At 37.2% G+C, this 24,187-nt stretch overlaps 1 protein-coding gene and 1 pseudogene across 2 annotated transcripts; one reads left to right on the plus strand and one right to left on the minus strand.

Annotated features, from left to right (window-relative positions):
- Positions 1-261: 261 nt before the first annotated feature.
- Positions 262-10,629, minus strand: rpl22 (ribosomal protein L22). The gene is made up of 4 exons (XM_077203690.1): positions 10,530-10,629; positions 9,751-9,855; positions 4,510-4,634; positions 262-458 (listed from the first exon to the last, which is right to left on the minus strand). Exons 1-4 carry the CDS (start codon positions 10,539-10,541, stop codon positions 314-316), a joined length of 387 nt encoding a protein of 128 aa, XP_077059805.1. The 5' UTR covers positions 10,542-10,629; the 3' UTR covers positions 262-313.
- A 2,501-nt stretch (positions 10,630-13,130) lies between these two features.
- Positions 13,131-22,722, plus strand: LOC143711400 (RING finger protein 207-like; annotated as a pseudogene). The gene is made up of 7 exons (XR_013194840.1): positions 13,131-13,291; positions 16,119-16,180; positions 16,312-16,439; positions 16,532-16,671; positions 16,738-16,961; positions 17,556-17,629; positions 21,669-22,722. The product of XR_013194840.1 is annotated as an RING finger protein 207-like (transcript).
- The last annotated feature ends 1,465 nt before the right edge of the window (positions 22,723-24,187 follow it).

The following is a 24,187-nucleotide window of genomic DNA, read 5'->3' on the forward strand; positions in this document are numbered from 1 at the left end:
AGTTGTTCCCTGATAAATTAACTCTCTGAACCCTGAGTGCACAAACTTCAGTTGCTATGGAAATTATTGGTCCTGTCTGACTGGTGGTAAGAGTCCTATATGCTTTAATGGAACAGAAAGGAACAGACTTCTGTTGCTCTAAAAATAGAAAGAAACTGCATAATTATAAATCAAATGGATTTTGCAAGCACTTTTGCACCCTCAGAGCAAAAGACACAATGTTTTGAACATACCGAAATGAGCACACCAGACACAAAGAAACAGATTTCTTTTGAAAATTTATTGAATTTACAAAAGAGTGGCATGGAATTATTTAATCTTCATCGTCTTCCTCCTCCTCATCCTGATTTATTTGGAAGTAGCGCAGTTCATAGCTCTCCTTGGTGTTCGCTACTACACGCAGCCAGTCACGCAGGTTGTTCTTCTTGAGGTACTTCTTAGTGAGATACTTCAGGTACCTGAAGACAACAAATAAACACTTAAGTGTGACCATTCACAAATGGTTTTGAGTTTCAAATGATGTGGTAATATTGACAAACACCGTAAAGAGGTCGAGTGTACAGCCTCTTCCAATGTGCATTTAAAAACTACAAATACAGGTTCTTAACCACAAATGACAGGGCGAAAAAAATCAGAACCCTACATATATGATTTGAATTTTTGTGATAATACTAGTCACTATTTATAAAACCTTTATCTATATTTATAAGTAACTGCTTTGTATTCACACCATTTGTTTTACTGGGCAAAAGAAAAGAAACCATCACTATGGTAATCAAAAAGGTCTTAATCAGATCTTGCTTCCCAGACATATATTTGACAAGGACAAGATGAAGATGACATAACAAAAGAGAAGAAAAAAAAAGTGATGCAATATTAAAAAAGCAGCAGCAATACAATTATTAGTATGTATTTTAGGGATGCATGATATATCGGCTACCATATCAATATACGTTCATTGGTCAGTTGTTTTTGTTATCGGCCCAATATGCAAATTTAGCAGATATATTGAAGCCGATAAATAATGGATTATATCCTTCAGCTAAGACACTTCAGATGTTCACCATGATGATTTTTAATTGCTTGAAATATGATTTGAATCACTTCAAAAAAGGAAAATACAGTTAAGTTCAACATGTGCAGCTCGAGTCTGTCACAGGCTACATAAAATTATAATGAGCACATTATAATTGTGTGCTTGGGTCATGGATTTAAATGGAGAGTCTTTTGTTTTAGGTTTTCAAAAAATTCTCAACATCTGGTTTCAGATTTATTGGCCTATATGTCAGTTACCGGCTTACAAAAATATAGGATTATCCGTATCGGCCAAAATTTTCATATCGGTGTATCCTTTATGTAGTAATGCCTTGCTCGAAACTTCACAGTATAAGTGGAATAATATTGATTACACAAAGATCATAGTAATGTATCCGAATTACACAAATTCAACAATTAACTTCTAAGCCACTGCAAAATAAAAGTAGATAAATATGAGAAAACGTTATAGGCTAGACATCATAGTAACTCTCTATATGATTTAATACTGTATATCCAACACACTAACAATGATAAATCTGAATACCATAAAATCACAGTATGGGTTGCTTTATGTTTTTGAAAATATAACAGCTCTTCTGAAAAGCATTTTCTATTAAGCAGGCTGGTATTCAGCATCCAGACACATCAAAAGAAATACATGATTATAGTCTATATATTATAGAAAAAAATAACTTTGACAGTACTTGCACCAAAATGCACGTTTGATAGCAAGATGCAAGCACAATACTTCAGTTTGTCATTAAATAAATCAAGGATGAATGTAAATCATCTCAAATCAATCACTGAATTGGCAGTACACAACACTTTCAGGTTGCAGAATATGTGGGCTGTTTAGTCAATGACAACATTTACATTTAAGCTACAGTGCAAGGTTTACAAGATGTGTACGCTTAAGATTCGACAACATTGAGAAAAATGGACACTGATTTTCAGAGAAAAAAAAGTTCATTGACATCTGTCCAGTTTTGATGACTAAGGGGCCGTTTAGTTTACACTACACCGTTTTGATCAAAAACGGAAAACTATGCATTTCATTTACACAACAGCGTTTTGGGGGAAAATGCTAACTTTTGAAAACAAGTTTCAATGTGCAAGTTTTTGAAACCTATACCATTACAGTCTCCTGGTAAACTACAAAACCACCAATTTGTGAAAAGATGTCAAACATAATGCGTTCAATTTATAGGCTCCAACTACTGGCCTGGCATGCATAATGCAGAATTTAGTCGTTTTCGCAGATCTGTGTAAATTGGGAAGTGCTTTGACAACATTGTTGTCTGTACGCGAAAAACGCAAAGGAAAAACTCATCGGTTTCTAGAACATCATCGTCTTGTAAACGCACCCCTAAAATTACTAAAACCATAATGTCAACATGGCAGACAATTTCTTTATGTATAAATAGGTACTTTAAATGTATGTATATATACTTATATATATAGCACCTTTCAATTCACCTTGTTCACCACAAATGATCAAACATCTTACAAAATTACTATATAGCAGTCTATCAACAGCTTGCCTGACTAATCAACGGAAAAAACGGGCATAACCATATTCATGGTGCAGGAAATACAAGATCTCATTATCATCAGTGTCTTATATGTTAAAATGAATGCATTAACTTACATTAACAGTAGGCAATATTAGTATAAATCTCTACAGCATTTATTAACCTTTGATTATGTTAGGTAATAAACATGTTTATGGTGGTTCGCACTGCATGAATTTTAACAGATACAACTTTTGATGTTAAAATGTATTCGTAGGCTAAACGTTGAGATTAATATGAACTAAGATTAATAAATTCTGTACAGGTATTTTTCATTGTGAGTTCATATTAATAACTAATGTAGTTAATATTAACAAATGAAACCTTACTGTACAGTTACTAAAATATCAAACAAGTTGCATTGGGAATAACAGCAATTGAGTGATAATGGGAAAAGACCATATAAAGTGCACAAATGTTCTCTTTTGCCGTTTGGTAATACATGTACAGAATTTTTCAGTTCCATTATCTAATGGACTACTTTTACATCTCATTTTAGTTGTAGCTGATCTAAATTTTCAACATAATGGTCACAGAGTCATAATAGGGATGCACCGATACCAATACCAGCATCGGGCCCGATACTAAGCTCATCTACTCTTACTCCTAAAAAATGCTCCGATACCAGGCCGTGTGTAAACAGTGTTTGTGTCCAGACAAAGAAACACTGACAACAGAGGGTATAATGGGGATAAAAGATGGCTGTCTATGAAGTAAATGTATCTTATTAGTGTAATATTAAACAAAATACAGTAACGCCTATATAGCCGTGGTGTGCAAGCTGATCAGAGAAACACGCGCAGTGGATTGAGCACGCAGCGGCACAGACACGTGAGCTGGTCGAGCGCATCCCACTTCTGTTGAATGCTCCTGTTTGCATTATTTGGATTAAAACTAAATCATAAATCATTGTTTTAATGCTAATCAAACAATGGACAAATAAATTACTCACTGCTCTTGACTAAATAGGGTACCCTTTTTAACTACAAAACTTTTCACCTACAAAAAGATCCATCTATATTTAATTTATACAGTTAAGAATATGCAATGTTTTTTTCACATTTGATTACTTTATTCAAATGTCTGTACCTGTTAGATAACCGGAAAATTGATATTTCACTGGTGTCTAAACATTTGTACCACTTAGGGTTGGGCGATATCTACCAATTTGGTATCAGACGATGTCTACAGTGAAACATCGCGATGGACGATGATATTTATGGGGGGGAGGGATAACATCTCATTTTCCACTAGATATGTTCCTCTGTATCTCATCAGCAATTTCGATTTCAGCAAGCTCTGCTTCAGCTGAGCACCAAGGAGCGATGGTACAGTGACGTGACATCACTGCCAGATTCAAAAGGCGCTTTCGCGCTATTGCTCGCGCTGAGCCAAAGACGGACGGGCTCAGTGCTTGTCATAGGCTATTTCACAACTGTTCGGAGTTTTTAACCACATAATGTTTATTTTAGGTTTCAGACATTTAAATACATATAGTTTATAGCGAAACAATACATTTATAGTTTGTAAAATACACAATGATGTCTATGGAAGCAGTGTAGAAGATGTCTGTCAGCCATCACGATGGACGATGATATCTTAATTAAGCATGAAAATAACTGAAGGAAAAAATATTTTTGCTGAACAAATTAAGCCAACTAATATGATTTATATTCTTTTGGATTATCTTCTTATACATTTAAAAATGAGAAATGCAGTGAAAATACAGATATCGGATATCGGTATCGACGAGTACCAAATATGGGAGTATCGGCATCGGACTCGTTCTGGAAAAAGTGGTATCGGTGCATCCCCAAGTAATAACAGCAATAAGAAAATAGTTAGCATCCCTTTCTTAGCATTTAACTTCAGGAAAGTGGATCTCTAATCTCAGACTCACCTTTTAGAGAAGGGGACCTCTGATGTCACTGTGATTTTGCTTTTGCTCCTTTCGATGGAGACCACGCCACCACCCAAGTTACCAGCTTTACCATTTACTTTGATGCGCTCCTGAAGGAACTGTTCCTAAAGAGAGACATATACAGACATGCCTATAAGATCATACGGAAATACAACTGCAAGCCATCAACCCCTGTCCCCACATATATCACAGCTGCACAAACATCCATCAGTTATTTTGAAAATTAAATAAAATCTAAATCAATTTTACAGAATGAATGAAAAACTACAAGACTAGACAATTACAGACACTTAACTATCAGTACAAGTACACTTTGCCACTTACACACAAGCCGTTAACAGACTATGGCTGCAACAACTAATTGATCAAATCGGTTCAGGGTTCGTACACCTTTTCCAAGGTCAAATTCAAACACTTTTCAAGCACTTTCAAGGTCCATTTTAAAGCTTTTTCCAGCACCTTACACCACCATAAATTACATACTAATACTTAGTCGAAATTATTATTTAGTGTTTTTATCACATTAAACGAGATGCTATAACCAGGCAAAATTGTGTTTCGTAATAGAAGGATCAGATATTTAAGCAAATCACAAGTTTAATTGGTTAATTATTTAAAAATGTATCACTGTCTAAGTAGATAATGCCTATGAATAATAATTTTCATTATATTAATGTCCAAATATTGCTTCCCAGATAATATGGTTTTCAGGCTGTAAAACTGAAGAAATTTCAAGGGCTGAAAATATGAAGACCGGATTTGAACAAATATTTTACAGGCCTTGGTTTTGGGACACATTCTTGATATAGACAAGGTTTGAACAAAATCTGAGATATTGCAGCAACAACCTGTAATTCAATTTGAACCCAGAAGACTCTGACAGTGTACAGGCACCTGCCTGATAAATAGCCTATATTAATTTTAAAATAAGTATTTAATTGCTAAGACATATACATTTATCTACTGGAATAGAGCAGTGTAAATATTCCATAATGCCATCCTCAACTTTACAGTAGGCTACTTGTGTGACTCTCCACGATTGTTGTTATGCACTGGGCTAACGTTTGCAGGTTTTAATTTGCGGGTAGTTTAAAGGGATACTTCAGGATTTAGCATTAACCTTTGTATCAGTAGAAAACCATTAGTATTTTCGAATTACCGTGCTTCCCCCCCCTCATATCCCCTTGATATGAGAGATTTATGTAATTGTAGTCTGGGAAAAATCCTCCAATTACGCAAAAATCGTCATTTTGCGACATCGGAGGATTTTTGGGCCAGAGGCTTAAAACTACAGCCGGTACTAGTAGCTAGTTCCGCATGTTTTCACCACGCCCATATGGGGCGGGATCTCACTCACAGAAAGTAAAGATAGTTTCAGCCATCTTTCTGTAGAAGCTAAGCTAACAGGCTCTTGCTCTGTGTAGAAAGTTTGTATAGTAGGCTAATCACGATGGCGGAAGGTACTTTTGAAGTTGAAATGGCAGAAGGGGATTTAGAATATCTGTTGCGCGAATCTGATGCTCGCGGCAACCTGTACGAGGCAGCAATACAGCGACGAACAGTTGCGGGAGATGGAGGAACAAGAGGCGGCCGGAGCAGCTGCTCTAGCAGGGGAGCAAGACCTGACTCGAGCCCGGCCAGACTCCAGCTGGGGCGGACTGGTGGTGTCAGTGCTCTCGCGAATTTCAGCAATGCTATTTTCTTCTGGACGAGATAAATTGGAAACGCCAGCCAAAGCCCGCAGGGACAAACGGACGGCTTAGTGTAAAGTGAGTATTTGGTTTGTTTTTCTTTTTTTTTTACTAAGACGTAATGAACAGAGTTTGGACACTCGGCATTATCACAATGTTCTTCACGCGTAGTCAGCTGAGCTATTGTTGTTATATTTACATCTATGCTAGCATACTGTATGTGCAAATAGTTTGCATTGCTAACGTTGTCGACACCTAACAGCCTACCTTCACTTTATGGAATGGGTCCTGCAAGGTGAGAGTTTTGCCCACCTGTGTTGTCGAGGATATCAGACGGAGATATCCAGCTCCTGACGGACAATATTGTGAATGAATATAAAAAAAACGGCTGAAGCTCTGGAAGAGCTTTTAGTGTAAAAGTGTTAATATTAATTATTTAGCTAAAAGTTCTAACTCACATTGGTTGTGGTTATTTTTATAAACCTTTACTGTTACTAGAGTATGTATTAGCCTAGAGAATATTTGGAGCAATTTTTCGGATACTGCCGCCTGTAACCGGTAGGCGTGGTTAGGGAGTGGCCTGGCTTCGTAAGGGCAGCAAAGCAAGTGCATTCTGGGAGTTCTTGTCTTTCAGCCACATGAGTAAAAAATAAATGTTCTGCCTTTTCTCAGTCTAGAATGCTTCAATTTCAAAAATAATTTCACATTTCAACTATATAAACGACCACTAGGGCTGCAACTAACGATTATTTTGATAATCGATTAATCGGACGATTATTTTTTCGATTAATCGATTAATCGGATAGAAATTAAATTAGTTTTTTTTTATTATAACTAAATAAAACCGTAAATCAGGGTATTTATGTGTAAAAGTGTACTTTAAAAAGTGCAAAAGCCACACATTGAGTTTTACTAATATCAATATTTGCATTGTTTTTAATGATAATTGCTGATGGCAAGTTGACAAACATGATTATTGTTAAAAAAATGATATCCAACATATTATGTTTTAACACAATTTTTGTTAAAACTAATTTACACAGACAAGTTGTTCAGATGTGAATATCTGAACTAAAAACAAACTAAAAACATCTAAAATATATAATTCATTTAATTTTTATTTAAAATTAATTATATATAAGGAATATAAGGATAAAGAATATAATATATATTATATATATATAATATATAAAAGAATATAATATAAGGATAAATTGATTAAATAAATATAGAAAGACTGAAAACAATTGTGTGAACGTAGAGCCGCAGTAGATCGCGTTTGAAAAACAATTAAAACTTAGTAGACAAATGCTATAAAAAGAGAACGGAATGGAGGTAACGTTACCCAGCAAGCTAACAGGCTTGAGTAAAGGACAGGAGAAATTATGCATTAGTGCACAAGCATTCGCTGAAAACCACTGAGTACAGTGACTAAAAAACAATATTTTACTGCTGCTGTTATTAACTGCCTTTGTATTTAATGCTTCACTTTGTAAACACCGTTTAAATTTAAACCAATTTCTGCGGTAGCGCTATTTTAATCCATCACTTACGTTGCGAGCGAACTGATTGCGCAACCTGATGCTCGAGACAAAATACAGACATCCCGGAAGTCCCGGGAGTCTCCCGCATATTGATTGCGGCTCCCTGATGCCCGCGAATTAGTTCAAACTCCCGAAATCTAGAGCGCGCAAGCAAGAGCGCGCATGCGAGACAGGAGAGACTGCTCCAAACCGTGTAGCGCGCGCGCTCGGCAGAGCGCCTGAGGGAGAGAGACCTTGCGTGTGTGTGCGTACCAGTAAACGCTCCCCGTGACGTAAGCAGACCAACTAATCGATAATGACATTCGTTGACAACGATTTTCATAATCGATTATAATCGATTTTATCGATTAGTTGTTGCAGCCCTAACGACCACTATTAAATACACATTCATCTTCCCAGAGCTGAAGTATCCCTTTAACGTTACAGTCACTGTGCTGTAACTTTGGCTATGTTCACTGCATATTCCACAAATGAACGTGCCATAACACATGCAATACTAACATTACATTATCACACCAAGTACTTTCAGTCACTAATGGCCCTTTCAGACAGGACGCGGAATGCGCTGCGCTATGGAACCCATTTATTTCAATGGCTTGCGCCGCGTGGGGACGTTTTGTTGAGTCGACCAAAGCGGAGCACAGCATTGGCGAGCTTGAGTACAAGCCGCGGTCAAAGTTAAAAACAGTTAAACTTTTGCGGCTGCGCTCTGTGACGATTACCCATGCGGCCAATAAAAACGGGGCATCCAAATAAGCGCAGAAATCAAAATGAAAACTTCGCCTACTTTTGCTCTGGCCAGCGTTGTGCAAACAGTGCTACATTTTATTTCTCCATTTAATAAACAAACTATTCTGTCAAATAGGTATTTGTTGTGAAAGAAAGTTACAATTTCAAGCATTTTATTAAAAATTTAAGCACTTTTCAAACCTTGAAAACATCAAAATTCAAGCATTTTCAAGGATTTCAAGCACCCGTACGAACCCTGTCGGTTATTATCGACAATGAATTTGATTATCGATTTGTCACATCTGCTCGCTGTGCCTGGGAAACCAAAAGCCAGTCATCGCTTTACAGTAGTGAAAACCCCATTTCTATGGACAAAACGTAAAAAAAAAAGTATTTCCATTTTGCATATTCTGACAACAAGCGTCTTGTTGAACTTCATAGATTTCAATGATCGAGCTCCAGTGAGCACATAAGCGTCAAACAGACGGGTCGCATTAGTATAGAAGCGCAACAATTATGCCTAAAATACAATTTTTTTTGTTAGAAATGAAGTGGTTTTAAAATTCAACATGTAACAAGTAATCATATTTATGAGAGCAGTAACAGTAAAAGGAACTATTGTTTTCAGCCCATTTATGTAATATAATTACTATGTTCAGATGAGTGAATGTGTGTGATCATACAGCATAGTCTACATAGATACATTCACTATATTTGTTTTCATAGACTTTACACCTTGTTTGGAGGACAGCATTGGGGAGGATATGGAATACAATTGTTTAAAATAATGGATTAAAATTAATATATTTAAAAGATATTTTTGAATGTATAATAAATTAGATTTTTCCTCCAATTGATAAAATAATCATCAGATTTAATCGATTATCAAAATAATCGTTAGTTGCAGCTCTATAACAGACAAATTATAGTTTTGTTTTATGTGCCATTTAGGGGCAGGTCTACCTGAAATGGATACAAGCAGGAAATTCAGTTTTACATGTGTACATAAGAAAGATCCAGTTCTGATATTTTGATAAACATTATAAGGCTGAAAAAATTAAAACGTATGGAAGGATGAAATGTTCACAATAAGATCTATAACATGCATTTAAAAGGGATAGGATGAATTTTCGTTTCATGCAAACTTTAAAAACATACACAAAACCCAAAATGTCTTGTCAGTCAGGTAAACTGATTGGAGATTTCCAGTTTTGTGCTATGCATTACTATGCATCAGAAAACCAGTGTACACTTACAAAGTTAGCAGCATCCATGATGCCATCCTCCACAGGGTGGGTGCAGTCCAAGGTGAACTTTAGGACCTGCTTTTTCTTCTTCCCACCCTTGGTCACCTGCTTTTTCTGAGACAATCAGAAGCACAGAATGAAATCAATAGAGATCAGTGTTTCCATTAAAAGAACTGGATGACTGAATTCATGTAAATAAATCTACATGAATCAATTCACTAAAGGTAAAGTTATGTTTCTCCTATCATTCATTAGAAAAATAGCTCTAGCAAAACGGGAATCTGACAGCATATATAACAACGACCAACGATTACACATATTTCAAAGCAATAACGAAATTAGTTTAAAAACGTAGAGGTAAAGGTCAAATTAAATCTCCAACGCAGGCATATCATTTTTGGCTACGTTAGCTTCGTGGTTTCAGTTCTTTGGTTAGGAAATTGCTTTAAAAACAAAATACAAAAAATTTATAAATTATCTACATTTTGATACATATCATTATAGTCGAGAAACGCTCAGTATTCTAGTAGTTATCCTGTGTCGGTTATATTATAAATGCTAATCCGCTAACTGGTGGTTGCTACAACGTGGTTGCTCACGAGCAGGCCTCCCTCCATACCTCCGGTAAACAAACGCTTTTAAAAACAACACTGATACACACATTCTTTCGTTAATCAAATTACGCAAACTCTCTATGATTCGCCTTCAATATTCACTGATTTCTGCGAGCCGGGAGGGACGTGACACAACGTATTTTGTCGTTTTTCAGAAAATTAGCTCGTACTCACAATCGGGGCCATGGCCGACAGTTTGGCAGAAAGAGAGAGGAGAGGGAGCGCATGCGCATTGAAAACTTCCCGTTATAATCTATTCCAAACACAATCGATAGGATCAGTTATTCGGAGATTGATTACAGTCACTGGATCATGACAATAGCCATTTTATTTATTTGTACTCTAATGCCTTGTCTTAATTATGCCTTAATTATGTTGTTGAGTGGAAAAATCGCTGGAAATAATTTACTTAATATTTAATATTTGTATTTGTCATTTGTTGAGACACTTTTTGCGTTTTGATTTTTCACACAAAAATAGATACTGAAAAGAAATGAATTTCCACATGACATGCCACATGACATTTCATTAGCTTGTAGACTAAGATATTATCAATCAATAATACCCATAAGTAGTTTATATTTTCCACATTATAGCTCATAAAAATAAGGTGCGTTTTGTCTCAACTCTGTCTCAACTGTACCCATATATGGTACAGTTGAGACACCCATTTTTAATTATGTAAAGGTAACTAACCGTTCATTGCAAATATAATAAATAAAGACTAAAGAAAAAACTGTACACAGTCTACCCTACTAATTCACATAAGATAGACTTGATAGATAGATAGATAGATAGATAGATAGATAGATAGATAGATAGATAGATAGATAGATAGATAGATTGATAGATAGAACTATTATCAGGACATAGGCTACAGACAATATGAATGTAGGCTATTATTGGTAAAAGTAGAACAATAAATTAAGAGACCATTGATATCTTATTGCACAAATAAAAGTATTATTATTTTTGCTGCCCTCCTAACAGGGTACACAGGCTCTGGTTTCCAGTGTTGGGGAAAGTTACTTTTAAAAGTAATGCATTACAATATTGTGTTACTCCCCAAAAAAGTAACTAAGTACGTTACTTAGTTACTTTTTATGGAAAGTAATGCGTTACATTACTTTTGCGTTACTTTTTCTCTTCTGCATGGGCTTGTTTGTTTGTTTTTTAATAACAGCTAAAAAAATCTATTTTTGCCAATTGTTAAGGCCCTTTCACATCAAAAGTTAAATGAATAAGCCTAAGGCTGAAGGAAATGCATATTTACTACTGTACAGTAGAGGACGCCGCTCAAACAAACCTTTCAGCTGCTGCTGTTCTTGATTAAATAACAATAGGATACAGGAGAAGGAAGTTCAACACTCTTATTTCTAAACCTAATCTAAAGTCATTTTTGCTTATTAGTATGGTTGAATTAGATCATTGTAGGTCAGCAGCAAAGACTTTGGTTAATAAAGTGAGATTAAATACATAAAGTATACTTGTGTAATTTAACATAGTTAATTATAAAACTTTTGCACAAAATTCTGAGATTGCATTTGACTGTTTTTATTCATTTTGAGGAATAGTGAATGTTTTGTGCAAGTGAGATGAGTAAATGCATGTTCAATGCAAATGCACACAACACCTCACTTTATTTCTCTCAACATGGGGACAGGAGAGCTGTCAGTCAATAAATGTGAAAAAGTAACTAGCGTTACTTATTTGAAAAAGTAACTCAGATATTTTGTTGTAAATTGAAAAAGTAATGCGTTACTTTACTAGTTACTTGAAAAAGTAATCTGATTACGTAAATCAAGTTACTTGTAATAAGTTACCCCAACACTACTGGTTTCTCATATTGTCAGACTGCAGTTCAGCTTTACCTTTGGCAACCCTCTTCTTTTGCATTCAGTTCCCCTCCCCTCCATCATAGTCAGCTGCTTGGCATCAGGCTTCTGTTGAAGAGTCCCAGCATTACTGTCATTCCAGCTGTAGATAGTGGTCAACCAAGTGGCCCCTCCTGAACCAAGGCAAATTTACTGTGTGGGCGATACGTTTTACTTGTGAAGAGGAAATGAGAACTGTCTTTACATGCACTCAAGCTCTCAGGAAGACATAATACAGAGATTTGTCTTGTTGGCCAGTGGCCATTGGCCACATTATGGAGTTTATAATGCCACTTTTGCTGTATGTTTGGAATAACAAATATGCAAACTAATATCGGACAGCATAGTTGTTTGTTTTTGATCAGGTAAGGCTTTTTTTTTTTTAAATTGCATATAGTGTTAGTGAACTGCTTTGCTTCAATAAGACTAATTTTGAAGTAAAATCATGAGAAAGATGGATTTACATGAAGAATTTATAGCCCTGAATTAATTTAATTTGTTAGTTGTATGAATGTGTTTTTATTTATGACAATTTGTATTTTGTCTTGTCTTTATTTCCAACCCAACTTGTCAAAGAACAATATATAATATATAATGTTATAATAATTAGTTTTTTGAGAAATGCAGATTAATCTTTATTTCAGATTATTTTATTTGTTTTAATTGATGTTGTTGTAGAAATTCAGAAAAACCTTTTGCTTACAAAAATTTACATATAAATTTAGCATTTACATATAATGTCCCACAAAACTAGATTAGCTAATCTTTATTTTTTTTATTTTTTTTAATAATTCTGGATTTAAAAAAAAGCAGAGACATTGGATATAAATATAGTTATCCCAAATACTTAAAGGTATTTGCTGTTTTTTACAGATGGCAGGAGGAATCATCTTCTCTCACGATGACCAGTGGGATCCAGACTATTACAGGCTCCATCCCCTCGTCTGTCACCTGTGAGCAGTACAGCCAACCATGTCTTCTGGACTGCTACCACATCTTCTGTGCCAACTGCCTGCCTTACAACTGCCTTACAACTGCCAATGACAATTGTCTCATGGGGAGGTAAAAGACACATATACTGGTAAAGTAAATACTTGCTTGACCAATACGACATATTTGCTCCATGTGAACATTTGTTCTGATATCAAACATTTTAAATGCTACTAAAAGTTAAATAAGTCACCCATAATGTAGATGCTGAAAAAACTCCAATTGTTTTATTGAGATCCAAGTACAGAAAACTTTACCTCAAGGATTGGGGGGTTGGGTGAGGAAATGGAAATCATGACAGAAGCGTTCAATCAGAACCAGCCACAGCAAACTGAAGCCAAGTTAAATCTGGGTCTCCACTTATTCTAGTTTTCTTCAAGCTGGAGCTTGTGTTCATTCCAAAAATGAATCTTTGCCAAACCTAGATTCCTGTAACCTTTCTTGTACTATACCCGCCCACTCTTTACACTCTTGTATATATAACCATCAAGTATTCTGTTTTGAAGTGCTCTCCAAGGTTTTGATGACTAACAAATGTTCTTCTCATTGGTTGATGCTAAATTTCATCATTTTCAATTCATCTTTTTTTCTCATATCATTTTTCTCATTGTTGATCTATAGCAACTTAGTCTCATCATGTGCTGTTGCGATCATTTCTTGGTCTTGAATTAAATTTCAAGTTCATGCAACATGCAACAAAGAAACATTCTTCCAGGACAGTGAGGCCAGTGAGGTCCAGTTAGGAGCAGCACAGGGTTGTTGCTGTTGGGACAGCTGCAGGACGACCGCAGCATTCTGATTATAGCATCACAACAAGTACTCCAAATGATGGGCACTCACAACATTGTCATTTAACAACAGATCCTCACACAAGCATCTTAGCAAAGGTGCTTGATGCATTGATCCCACAGCTTATAGAAATTACACACAATCTGGTGCTGAGGCAGCTGACCTATTTCATCTTGTTTCGAAGTGACTCACAGATCTGCTATTTTTATGCGTTTCTTTACAAAGTGCAGGGCAAATTAAAAGAGACCAATTGTGAAACTAACTAGTGATATATACAAAGTTTTGTCATGAAACTCTAGATGGCACCCTTCGCCTTCCCCAGCTCCGCCTGTATAGATCTGTCATGGGTAATTCATGCATGCTGTATTGTACAGCAGCAGCATGTCTTACTTGCTCACAGCAGTGTGTCGTATGTGTATTGGCAGTAGAAATTACCATATTTGTATTATTACTTACTTGTATTATTACTATGTACTTGTACTCTGCAGCAGCAATAAACAACAGCAGAAGCAGGATAGAGCAGATCTATTCCGCCAAGACAAAACATATCAACATTGTCATATCCATTACCATGCCAAACACTCCGAGAGTTGTCATGACAGATTATATATCAGCCAGGCTCCAAAAAGAGACCTCCAAAGCACACTTTAACCTTTAAAATAGCACAATAACGGCACTTAAAATTGTTTTATTTGAATATATTTAAATTATTCCTGTGTTGAAAAAGCTGAATTTTCAGCATTATTACGCCAGCTCTCAGTTTCACATGATCCTTCAGAAATCAATCTAATATTCAGATTTTGGTTCTCAAGAAGCATTCTCATTATTATCAATGATGTGATGCTTAATGCTTATTTTTGTGGAAGCGGTGATACTTTTTTTCAGGATTCAGAATGGCAAGTTCAACTTTTGTAAGCTTCTGTATCAACATTATATCGGCCATTTGGCATCCTGTCCTGTAGAGATCAACATCAGCTAATAAAAACCATACTTATTGACCACTAAAAATGTAAACTGAACTTAAGGTATTTTGTATACTCTCTGAATTTCCTAATATAGCAGGTCTCAATGATATGTCCTGATCCAACTACTGCGTAGCTTGTTGTAACTAGGTTTTGAGCACCAAGTATCTAATGATACAGCAGTAAAGGTTTTCCCTGCTATATTTATCCATTGTTTCCCACTGCAAACTTGCATTTGTGGTGTCTAAGTGGCCTGGCTTTATAAGAGCAGTGTAGTAGTGCCAACAGTCTGTGGTTCAGTGGGTACAAGCAAAGCTCATTTTAGCAATGCAGTCCATTACCACAGCCTAACATAATAGAAATGATGCAGTGTGCTTTCCCAAATTGTTTAGATTATATTATACGATAGGCTATTTGTTTGCATGTGAGTGTGGAAGTGTAATCTTTCTCAGTTTAGCATGAGTGTGGGATCTTGCTTTGTCACTTAAGAGTTGCAGATAATGAAGCTTTTGTACTTTGCAGTACCACACATGCAGTGTAATCTAGGAATTCACCACTTTGATGCTATTACTGGCACAGAAAAGCTGGTTATAATGAAATCAAGATAAATGTGGAGACTGACGGATGTACATATTTGTGTCTGAGAACACATTGAACACATTTGTTACACCTTTTATCCTAAGAAGTTTTAGAATTTTAAAAAATGTATCACAAAGAAAGGTTATTAAGAAACAAGAAAATTAAATATTGTAGGACCATTTCTAGGTCGCTAGTTGAATGTAAGCAAATTTGTGACCATGTTAACTTTCACATTTTCTTGCTTGCACTGACACACTTTGGATCATTCTCAAAGCATGATCATCAGATTTTACACAAATTTATTGAGTTCTTGCAGATCAAATATCTAAAACATTTTATGTTCATTTTTCATTTCAGTATGATGATAATATTAAATTAATTATATTATAATATTATGATCATATTTAATATTAATATTATAAATTAATTAAATGAGAAATTATCCTATTCCATTCATTCCAACATATTTAATGTGTTATATTTAATGAATTATATGCACAACATCATAATGAGTGGCTATTACATATTACAAAATGTAAATGCATGAAAGTTAATTTTTTTTTCTGCAGGTTTATTTCCACCCTCGTACGTACGACTTTGGTGCTTCAACACCCCAAAGCACCCTCCAGAAGTACAAATTCTGTAGAGAATTAGGCCGCCGACAGAGAAAATCGCATTGGATATTTTTGGGCTACATTCGACTGGCCATTAGGCTACTTTTATTGTACAAACCTGCCAACCCCTGATGTACATGTCTCGCAGGATACCCGTCAGTCGTGATGGGCACAAATGCACTTCCCTCAGAGGACCGTTTGCTGAGGTTTCTGGTGGATAATTCGACAGACAGTGTAGTACAGTGTGCTAACTGTGATATGGAATTGAAAGCACAGGTAAATGAAAAAAATATGCATTCATTTATTTTCAGGCATCAGCAGTAACAGCACATCTTTTTGACTGAATGTGTATGTATGTATGTGCACAGGATGCTGGAGTGATATATTACTGTAACACCTGCAGTCATCCACTGTGTGGAGAGTGCAGAGAGCTCACACACAAAGCCAGGATGTTTGCATGATATTGTGTCCCTGGCCAAACACACCAAAGAAGGGCACCGCAAGTGCTGTGAGTTTGTCCCTCCATTAACATGTGTGTCAGACTAAATTCTGATGTTTCGCATTTCCTTATCAGTGCTCCATGTAAAACTGTAAATCATGTTTTTGACAGAGTAAACGTCCATGCTGTGCATCAAGTGTTGCCATTTGAATTGCAAATGTTTATAATTTGAATAAAATGAATCTGACTAATTGAATTTCATTAATAGTGAGAATCGCACTCACATCATTGACATTGAGACTGCATATGGGCAGGGATGTGAAATACTGGATCAAGCTGTTCTGGTGAATAAGTAAAAAGTAAGTAAGGATTGTTCAATTTCAGAAACTGCCAAGAATCTTATAATATTTAAAGCATTAACTGAAAATGATAAATGCTTTGTATCCTCTTATATACAGAATGTAAATATAAAGTGGATATTACATTTATTAATAAACGTTCAGTTTGGGGTCAGTAAGATTTTTTGGTAACAATTTAGTTTAGGGTCCAATTCTCACTATTAATTAGATGCATGCATTTTTAGATTATAAGCATGCATATTACTAGGATATTGGCTGTTTATTAGTACTTATAAAGCACATATTAATGCCTTATTCTGCATGACCATATTCTACACCCCTTAACCCAACCCCATACCTTACCTTAACAACTATCTACTAACTATTAATAATCAGTAATTAGGAGTTTATTGAGGCAAAAGTTGTAGTTAATAGTTAGTTAATAGTGAGAATTGTACCCTAAACTAAAGTCTGAACTTTTTTTTTTAGGAATTAACCTTTATTTAACTAGGGTGATTTTAATTGATAAGAACTGACAGTAAAAAATATTCATAATGTTACAAAAGATTTCTGTTTCAAATAAATGCTGTTCGTTGAACTTTCTATTCATGAAAGCCATGCTGGGTGAAGTGCGAACAAATGCAGAAGAGGAGGAAAGTGCTATCTGTACTCAGTTCAACAGTATTCAGGTGAGGTAACACACCAGAAGGGGGCACACTGGGACCACAGACCAGAATAATGGGCAGCTTTGTGAGCATCAGAAATTAATTCTTGGACAAAGATCATGTATGACCCAAACCACACAATTTAAGGATAATGTAATGTATTTAGTCCAAAGGTAAAAGCTGTAGTTTTCTTCCCAGGAAAACTTTTTAGAAAGAAAAAATGACCTCTTAAAAGCTGCGGAAAGGTAAATATTGTCCTAATAGATCCCGTACGTCTAAATTGTCTATCCGTGCCAGTTGCATGGCTTTGGCAGAGCACAGAGTTGTGGTCAATGTTGTAACAGCAGTGGCTTTGATTGTGTTTCATGAGTCCAGTTATTTGTTAAGAGTTTTTTTTCTCCGTCCCCTTTCCATCATTGCCTGGAAGCTGGCTTGATGTCTTCCAGGAATTAAGCTATTTATGTCAAGCTGCAATCTAGGACTCAGCGTGTACGCGTGTTTTTATATCGGGGACATGCAAGAGAAAACAAAAGACAAAATGTTAAAATCAGGCTGATTTGAGATGTCATTAATTCAAGATTTTAAAGTACAACATAATAGGAGAATTTATTTTGATTCAAGGGGAATCAGAATGCCAAATCCTGACTGGGCGAGAGGAGGAGCTGGGGATGGAGGAGGGTAATTAGCTCCTGAGAAACGTGATAGCTGATGATAATCCTGAAGGAGTTATATATGTATACAGTGATAGGCGTCGTATTCCTATAGGTAGACGTGGATCAGCTGAGAGTCAGCTGATGCGAGCTTGACTAACGTGACCTGCCAGAACTGACGCTACGCTTAATTTCTGTCATCATTTACTCTCATGTTGTTCAGAAACCGTAGGCCCATGACTATAATTAAGGTCATAAATATATCTTTAATGGTATTAAATATATATATATATATATATATATATTTTTTTTTTTTATCATTTTAACAGTTTTTAAATTATTTATTATTAAAAAGCTGATGATTGTCAGTATTATGTTGTGTCTTGTGTTCATTTAGTTTCTGTGTGTTGGTTTCATGTGCTTCAGTTCAGTCTTGATCACCTGCTAGTTAGTCTCCTTGGTTACTGATTAAGTTCAGCTGTCTGTCTTAAGTTTCCTGTGTTTAGTCAATCATCATCATCTGTATTACCTGTGTTCTAATAATCAGTGTCGTCTGTGTTTGCATTTTAGTTCCGTCAGTTCAGTCAGTCTTTGCAACCACCCATGACAATGATTTAATAGGCCTAGGGCCTACATTTTTGAGCACTGAATGTTCGAAGTAAAAAGAAAAAAAGGCACTATACAATCAACTATGCCAAGTGATTGCTCATGATTTACTGTTGATGAATTATGATCACGTTTACTTTGTGGTGTTTATATTGTAGGTCACAAGAGTGTTTATTTATTTTTTCCTTTTTATCCATCCTTTTGAATCAAAGACTTAAAGCATAGACATTTCAAAATAAGAGTCTCGGTATATAACGGGCTTGTTTATAATTAAAAGTCTCGCTTTAGGCAAAAATATATTTTCTTCTGGATATTACTGGTATTTTGCTTAGGCAATAAACTGTCTGGCATTTAATTAAATGTAAACTCTTGTGGCTTCTCTTTATACAGGAAGGAAAGGCTAAAAACATTATTTAACACATTTATTATATGTTTTTTACTAGTATCAACACAATAATCAGTTTATTGCCTTTTTTGGACGTTATTATTGTATCAGCAAAATACAATATTGATGGAATACTATTTTGATATATTAGTACATAAACTTTTTTATTCTAAACTGTTTTAATTATTCTTATTTCTTTTGATTATTTTAATTTCTTCTATGTAAAGTACTTTGAATTACCATTGTGTATGAAATGTACTACATAAATAAACGTGCCTTGCCTAAACCAATTGTCACGGTCACCACCTCCTTCACTATATTTCCCAGCATTCTCCTTGGCCCACACCTGCTCCTCCTTCACAATCACCTGCACCTGTCAGCGATCTCCCTCATTAACCATAAAAAAGAGCCGTGGCGACTATAATAATTGCTGTCTTTTCTTGAACTGACTCAGGTGCAGCGGCCATCTTTTCCGAAGACACAGGACCGGCTGACCTGGCGTGAACAGTCTCACCATAAAACCACTCACTTGTGTTCCCTCATCACCTTGTGTTCCCTCATCGTCTAGTCTTGTTTTACCCAAGTGTGTGAAACCTGTAGGACCTTTATCTCCCATGTCTTCTTCTGTGTACCTCCAGCAATCATCTCCTACGTTCTTCTCCAGCGTCTGTGTCCTGTGCTCTCCTCTCCCTTGTGTTGGCCATTTACCTGTTTGTCTGCCCATTGCTGCAAAATAAACTCTATCACTTGTTCTTCTGTGTCCGATCTTTTGTTCCGTAACAGAAGACTAGAACCAAGACAGATTGCAGCACAATGGGCATCCTTCTCGACCCTCAATATCCCCCCGACCTACTCCTCAACATCACCCAGGATCACTGCCCGATCAAGACCTACATCGAGGAATTCCTCCACCTCGCCCACCAGGTGTCCTGGAAAGAGGCAGCCCTCAAGCACATCTTCTGGATAGGTCTGGATGATCCAATCTGTAGGCAAAATCCCAGCTACTGCCAAAACGTATTCCTTGTGGAAATACACTGACAACATCCTGTTGCTGAGTGGATCGTCCTACACAATAGAAGTCTGGGATTCTCTTTCTGTCCCCGCCGTCCTTCCAGGGTCTCGTCCCGTCGAGAGCATCCTTCCAGAGTCTCATCCCGTCGAGAGCCTCCTTCCAGAGTCTCGACCCGTCCCGTCGAGGGACCCCTTCCAGAGTCTCGTCCCCTCGAGGGCATCCTTCCAGAGTCTTGTACCCTCGAGAACGCCCTTCCAGAGTTTCTTCAGTACATGCCTGCCGAGCCAGAGACTGTTCACGTCATTCCTGCCGAGCCAGAGACTGTTCACATCAGGTCAGCCGTGCCTGTGTCTTCGGACAAGATGGCCGCTGCACCTGAGTCAGTTCAGGAAAAGCCAGCAATTATTATAGACGCCACGGCTGTTTTGTGTGTGTGGGCAGCATACACATCGGCTCAGGCCCGTGGGCCCTCGACCAAGAGGGTCGCCGCCCTTCCAGAGTCTTGTTCCGTCGAGGCCACCTCCACGCCTGAACCCTCGTCTCCGGCCAAGATGGCCGCCACCACGCCCGAGCCCTCCTCTCCGGCCAAGATGGCCGCCGCCACGCCTGCCGCTCCGCCCTGGTCGCCTGCACATCCTGCTCCGCCGGTAGAGCCTGCTCCGCCCTGGTCTCCCGAGCTGCCGGCATCGCCCTGGAGTCTGCATACCCTGCGCACCCTCCGAATTTAGACTCCAGGATGCCCGCCCGCCCCAGTTGCACCATCTACGGCGCGAGGACACGCTTACCGGGAGGGGGGAGTACTGTCACGTCACCACCTCCTTCACTACATTTCCCAGCATCCTCCTTGGCCCACGCCTGCACCTCCTTCACAATCACCTGTCAGCGATCTCCCTCATTAACTTCACCATAAAACCACTAACCTTGTGTTCCCTCATGTTCTTGTCTCATTTTACCCAAGTGTGTGATACCTGTAGGACTTTTATATTCTGTGTACCTCCAGCGATCATCTCCTACGTTTTTCTCCAGCGATCCTCTCCAGCATTTGTGTCCTGTTCTCTCCTCTCCCTTGTGTTGGCCATTTGCCTGTTTGTCTGCCCATTGCGGCAAAATAAACTATCACTTGTTTCTCTGTCTCCGGGTCCTCTGTTCCGTAACACCAATATCAATACGTATACTGAAAAAAAACACGTCTTGAGTATTTAAACTTGGTTTTCCTGCTCTGTGTGCCACAGCATGTTTAATTAAGTAAAAGAATCTGAGATACATGATTTATTTTAAGATTGTATTGGTTTGTTCTGTATGGACATACGGTATTATGTATTAATTGTATTTGTGTAGGTCTTAAAAGTCTTAAATGGGATTTTAAAAGCTCTGCAGTTACTCTGATTTATGTATTATTTCTATTCCTAGGTGCACCTGGTGACCTGCTCCACTTATAGCATATTGGAAACCAAACACCCATTACCATAGGTAAAATTTCAACTCTGGAGGCTTCCTCAGGACTTGTATAAACAGTGATAAGAACAGTAACAATGGCGTCGGTTTTACCGTATCAATTCAAGCTTGAGTCCTCATCCTTTGGAAGTACATGCAAAGTGGTTTGCTTTTTCGAATCGCAGAAAACAGCGTCTTCTCGACATGTCAACGACACCAACCCAAATCTTTGAGGCCTCAGCTACAACTACAGTATTTGAGGGCGGGTCGAAATAGACTCTGTTCGCAGGCAGCCAGTGAAGACCAAAAGCTGGAATTATGCACAAACACAATTTGTTACAAACTTACGTTTATGCAGGAAGTAAGACTGGAATTACTGACGACTCATTTCAGGTAGTTCAGAATCGGTTCTTTCTTTTGGAAAACAATAACTTGTGCACACTGATTTTTGAAACTTGGCAGAACTTTTACATAAACAGCTATATTATACACTATGAAAGGTAATATCCAAAAAAATCGATATAGGGGCCTAACCCTAACCTTTCCTAAACAGAAAATCTTTTATACAACTGTCCCTAACAGTGCACCAGGTGGCAACTGTCCTGTTATAGCTAGAGTTAGTTTTGTGTCTGTGAGGGGCCAGGAGCTGAGGTGATAACATGAGGCACAGGGAGCCTACTTCCTGGAAAGCTCTCATTTCAGGAGAAGGGCTCAGAGAGTTATGCTACTGACGGACCACTTCAGAGCCTTATTCATAATCTAGAGCTGTATATGAGTACTGTTTCCAGATCAGTTTAGCTATTTAGATTGCAGTAAGCTTAGTGCAGCAGAAGTGAACGTGTTGCTATCAGTGAAAATACATATGAACAGAGCTCACGAAAGAAAGGGATTTGATTCTAAATTCCTTTTCTCCGAATCCACCTATGATCTCATTGCATAGAATTTCAGATTGTGTTAAAGTCCTGTTGCTATGGAGTGAACTATATTGAGTTTTGATCAGCACTTTTCTAAGAAACTGTATGAGCTTGTTGTGGGAATATGCGCTTATTAAATTATAACAAGTATTATATTAAGTATAAATATAGTGTCTTCATATATTCCTGTATATCTGCATAGTGCAGCAGTTATTTTCAGGACTGATGAATGTTAGCTGCAGTTCTGCCTTTTCTCAAAACTAGTTCTGAATTTGCTTGACATGACAAATTGCATTATTACGGAGCCCGGGAGGTCACCTGTTGGGAAAAAAAAAACAATCCGTGGCGACGGTTTTGCAATCCGTCCGCTCAGTTTATAAACCGTACTCACGAATTCTCAAACTGTTCCCTCGGTTTAACAAATCGTGCTCACGGATTAATAAACCGTACCCACGAGTTCATAATCCGCGCTCTCAGATTTGTAAACCGTGCCTTCAGTTTTTGCAATCTGTACCCACAAATTCATAAACCGTGCCCACGCTTTCTCAATCCGTTCCCACGGGTTTGTAAACTGTACTCACGGATTTGTGGCCTCTCCCCCAGTCTGTGCCGGCAGATTCAAGCAGGCATCTGTTACGGTGCGGGATAAATAGTACGGTGTTTATAAACTATATATTTTAAAAATGGATAATTTCCTAAATTTCCTAAAAAACGAAAGAGAGTTGGATGACGCGACTGTGTCAGCGTTTCGAGAGGAGAAGGTAAAAAGCAATACAAAACGAAGAATGTCATTCCTTTGCTCTCTGGCTGAATGTTAGGGCTAGGCCTAGTTATTTAATAATTAAAGAATGTAGGCCTATTTTATCCAAACCCTTAGGTTATAGCCTATAAAAATAAAGCATTGATAAATTATTTTATGACAAACATATTACTGTATTACTAAGTGAACTAATTTATAGTTATAAATTCGAACAATAATAATAATAATAATAATAATAATCATTATATTTTAGGCTACATATTTAGAAGAGGCTTTTGTCCAAAACTTACAAAAAAAGGAACAAAGCAATTCGTCAAATGTCAGTCATAATACAGGTTAGACAATAATAATAAAGTGCTAAGATTATCACAAATAAACAAAAGATTTTGATGCACGTCATTCGATATTAAATCAATCGTATATTCCACCCCATAGCCGCTACAATTGAGAATCACTTGAAGCATGCAGACGCAGTTAAGACAATTGTATGTAGGCCTATTACACTTAATACACAATAAAACAATATACAATAAGATTCGTTAACAACGTACCTCCTGGACTGGTGTTCTTCGAAAATGAGGGCGAGCCACAAATCCGTGAGTACAGTTTACAAACCCGTGGGAACGGATTGCGAAAGCGTGGGCACGGTTTATGAATTTCTGGGTACAGATTGCAAAAACTGAAGGCACGGTTTACAAATCTGAGAGCGCGGATTATGAACTCGTGGGTACGGTTTATTAATCCGTGAGCACGATTTGTTAAACCGAGGGAACAGTTTGAGAATTCGTGAGTACGGTTTATAAACTGAGCGGACGGATTGC

This window comes from Siphateles boraxobius, unplaced genomic scaffold, assembly GCF_051911475.1.
Source record: "Siphateles boraxobius isolate OS27281-9 unplaced genomic scaffold, OSU_SipBor_1 5, whole genome shotgun sequence".
Classification (NCBI taxonomy): Eukaryota; Metazoa; Chordata; class Actinopteri; order Cypriniformes; family Leuciscidae; genus Siphateles; species Siphateles boraxobius.

Bases quoted from the DNA above. Each gene is read 5' to 3' on its own strand.
- rpl22 (XM_077203690.1), bottom strand. The intron at 4,635-9,750 runs GTAAGTGTACAC...GTCTCTCTTTAG, and splicing joins TCATGGATGCTGCTAACTTT to GAACAGTTCCTTCAGGAGCG. The intron at 459-4,509 runs GTGAGTCTGAGA...TGTTGTCTTCAG, and splicing joins GAGGTCCCCTTCTCTAAAAG to GTACCTGAAGTATCTCACTA.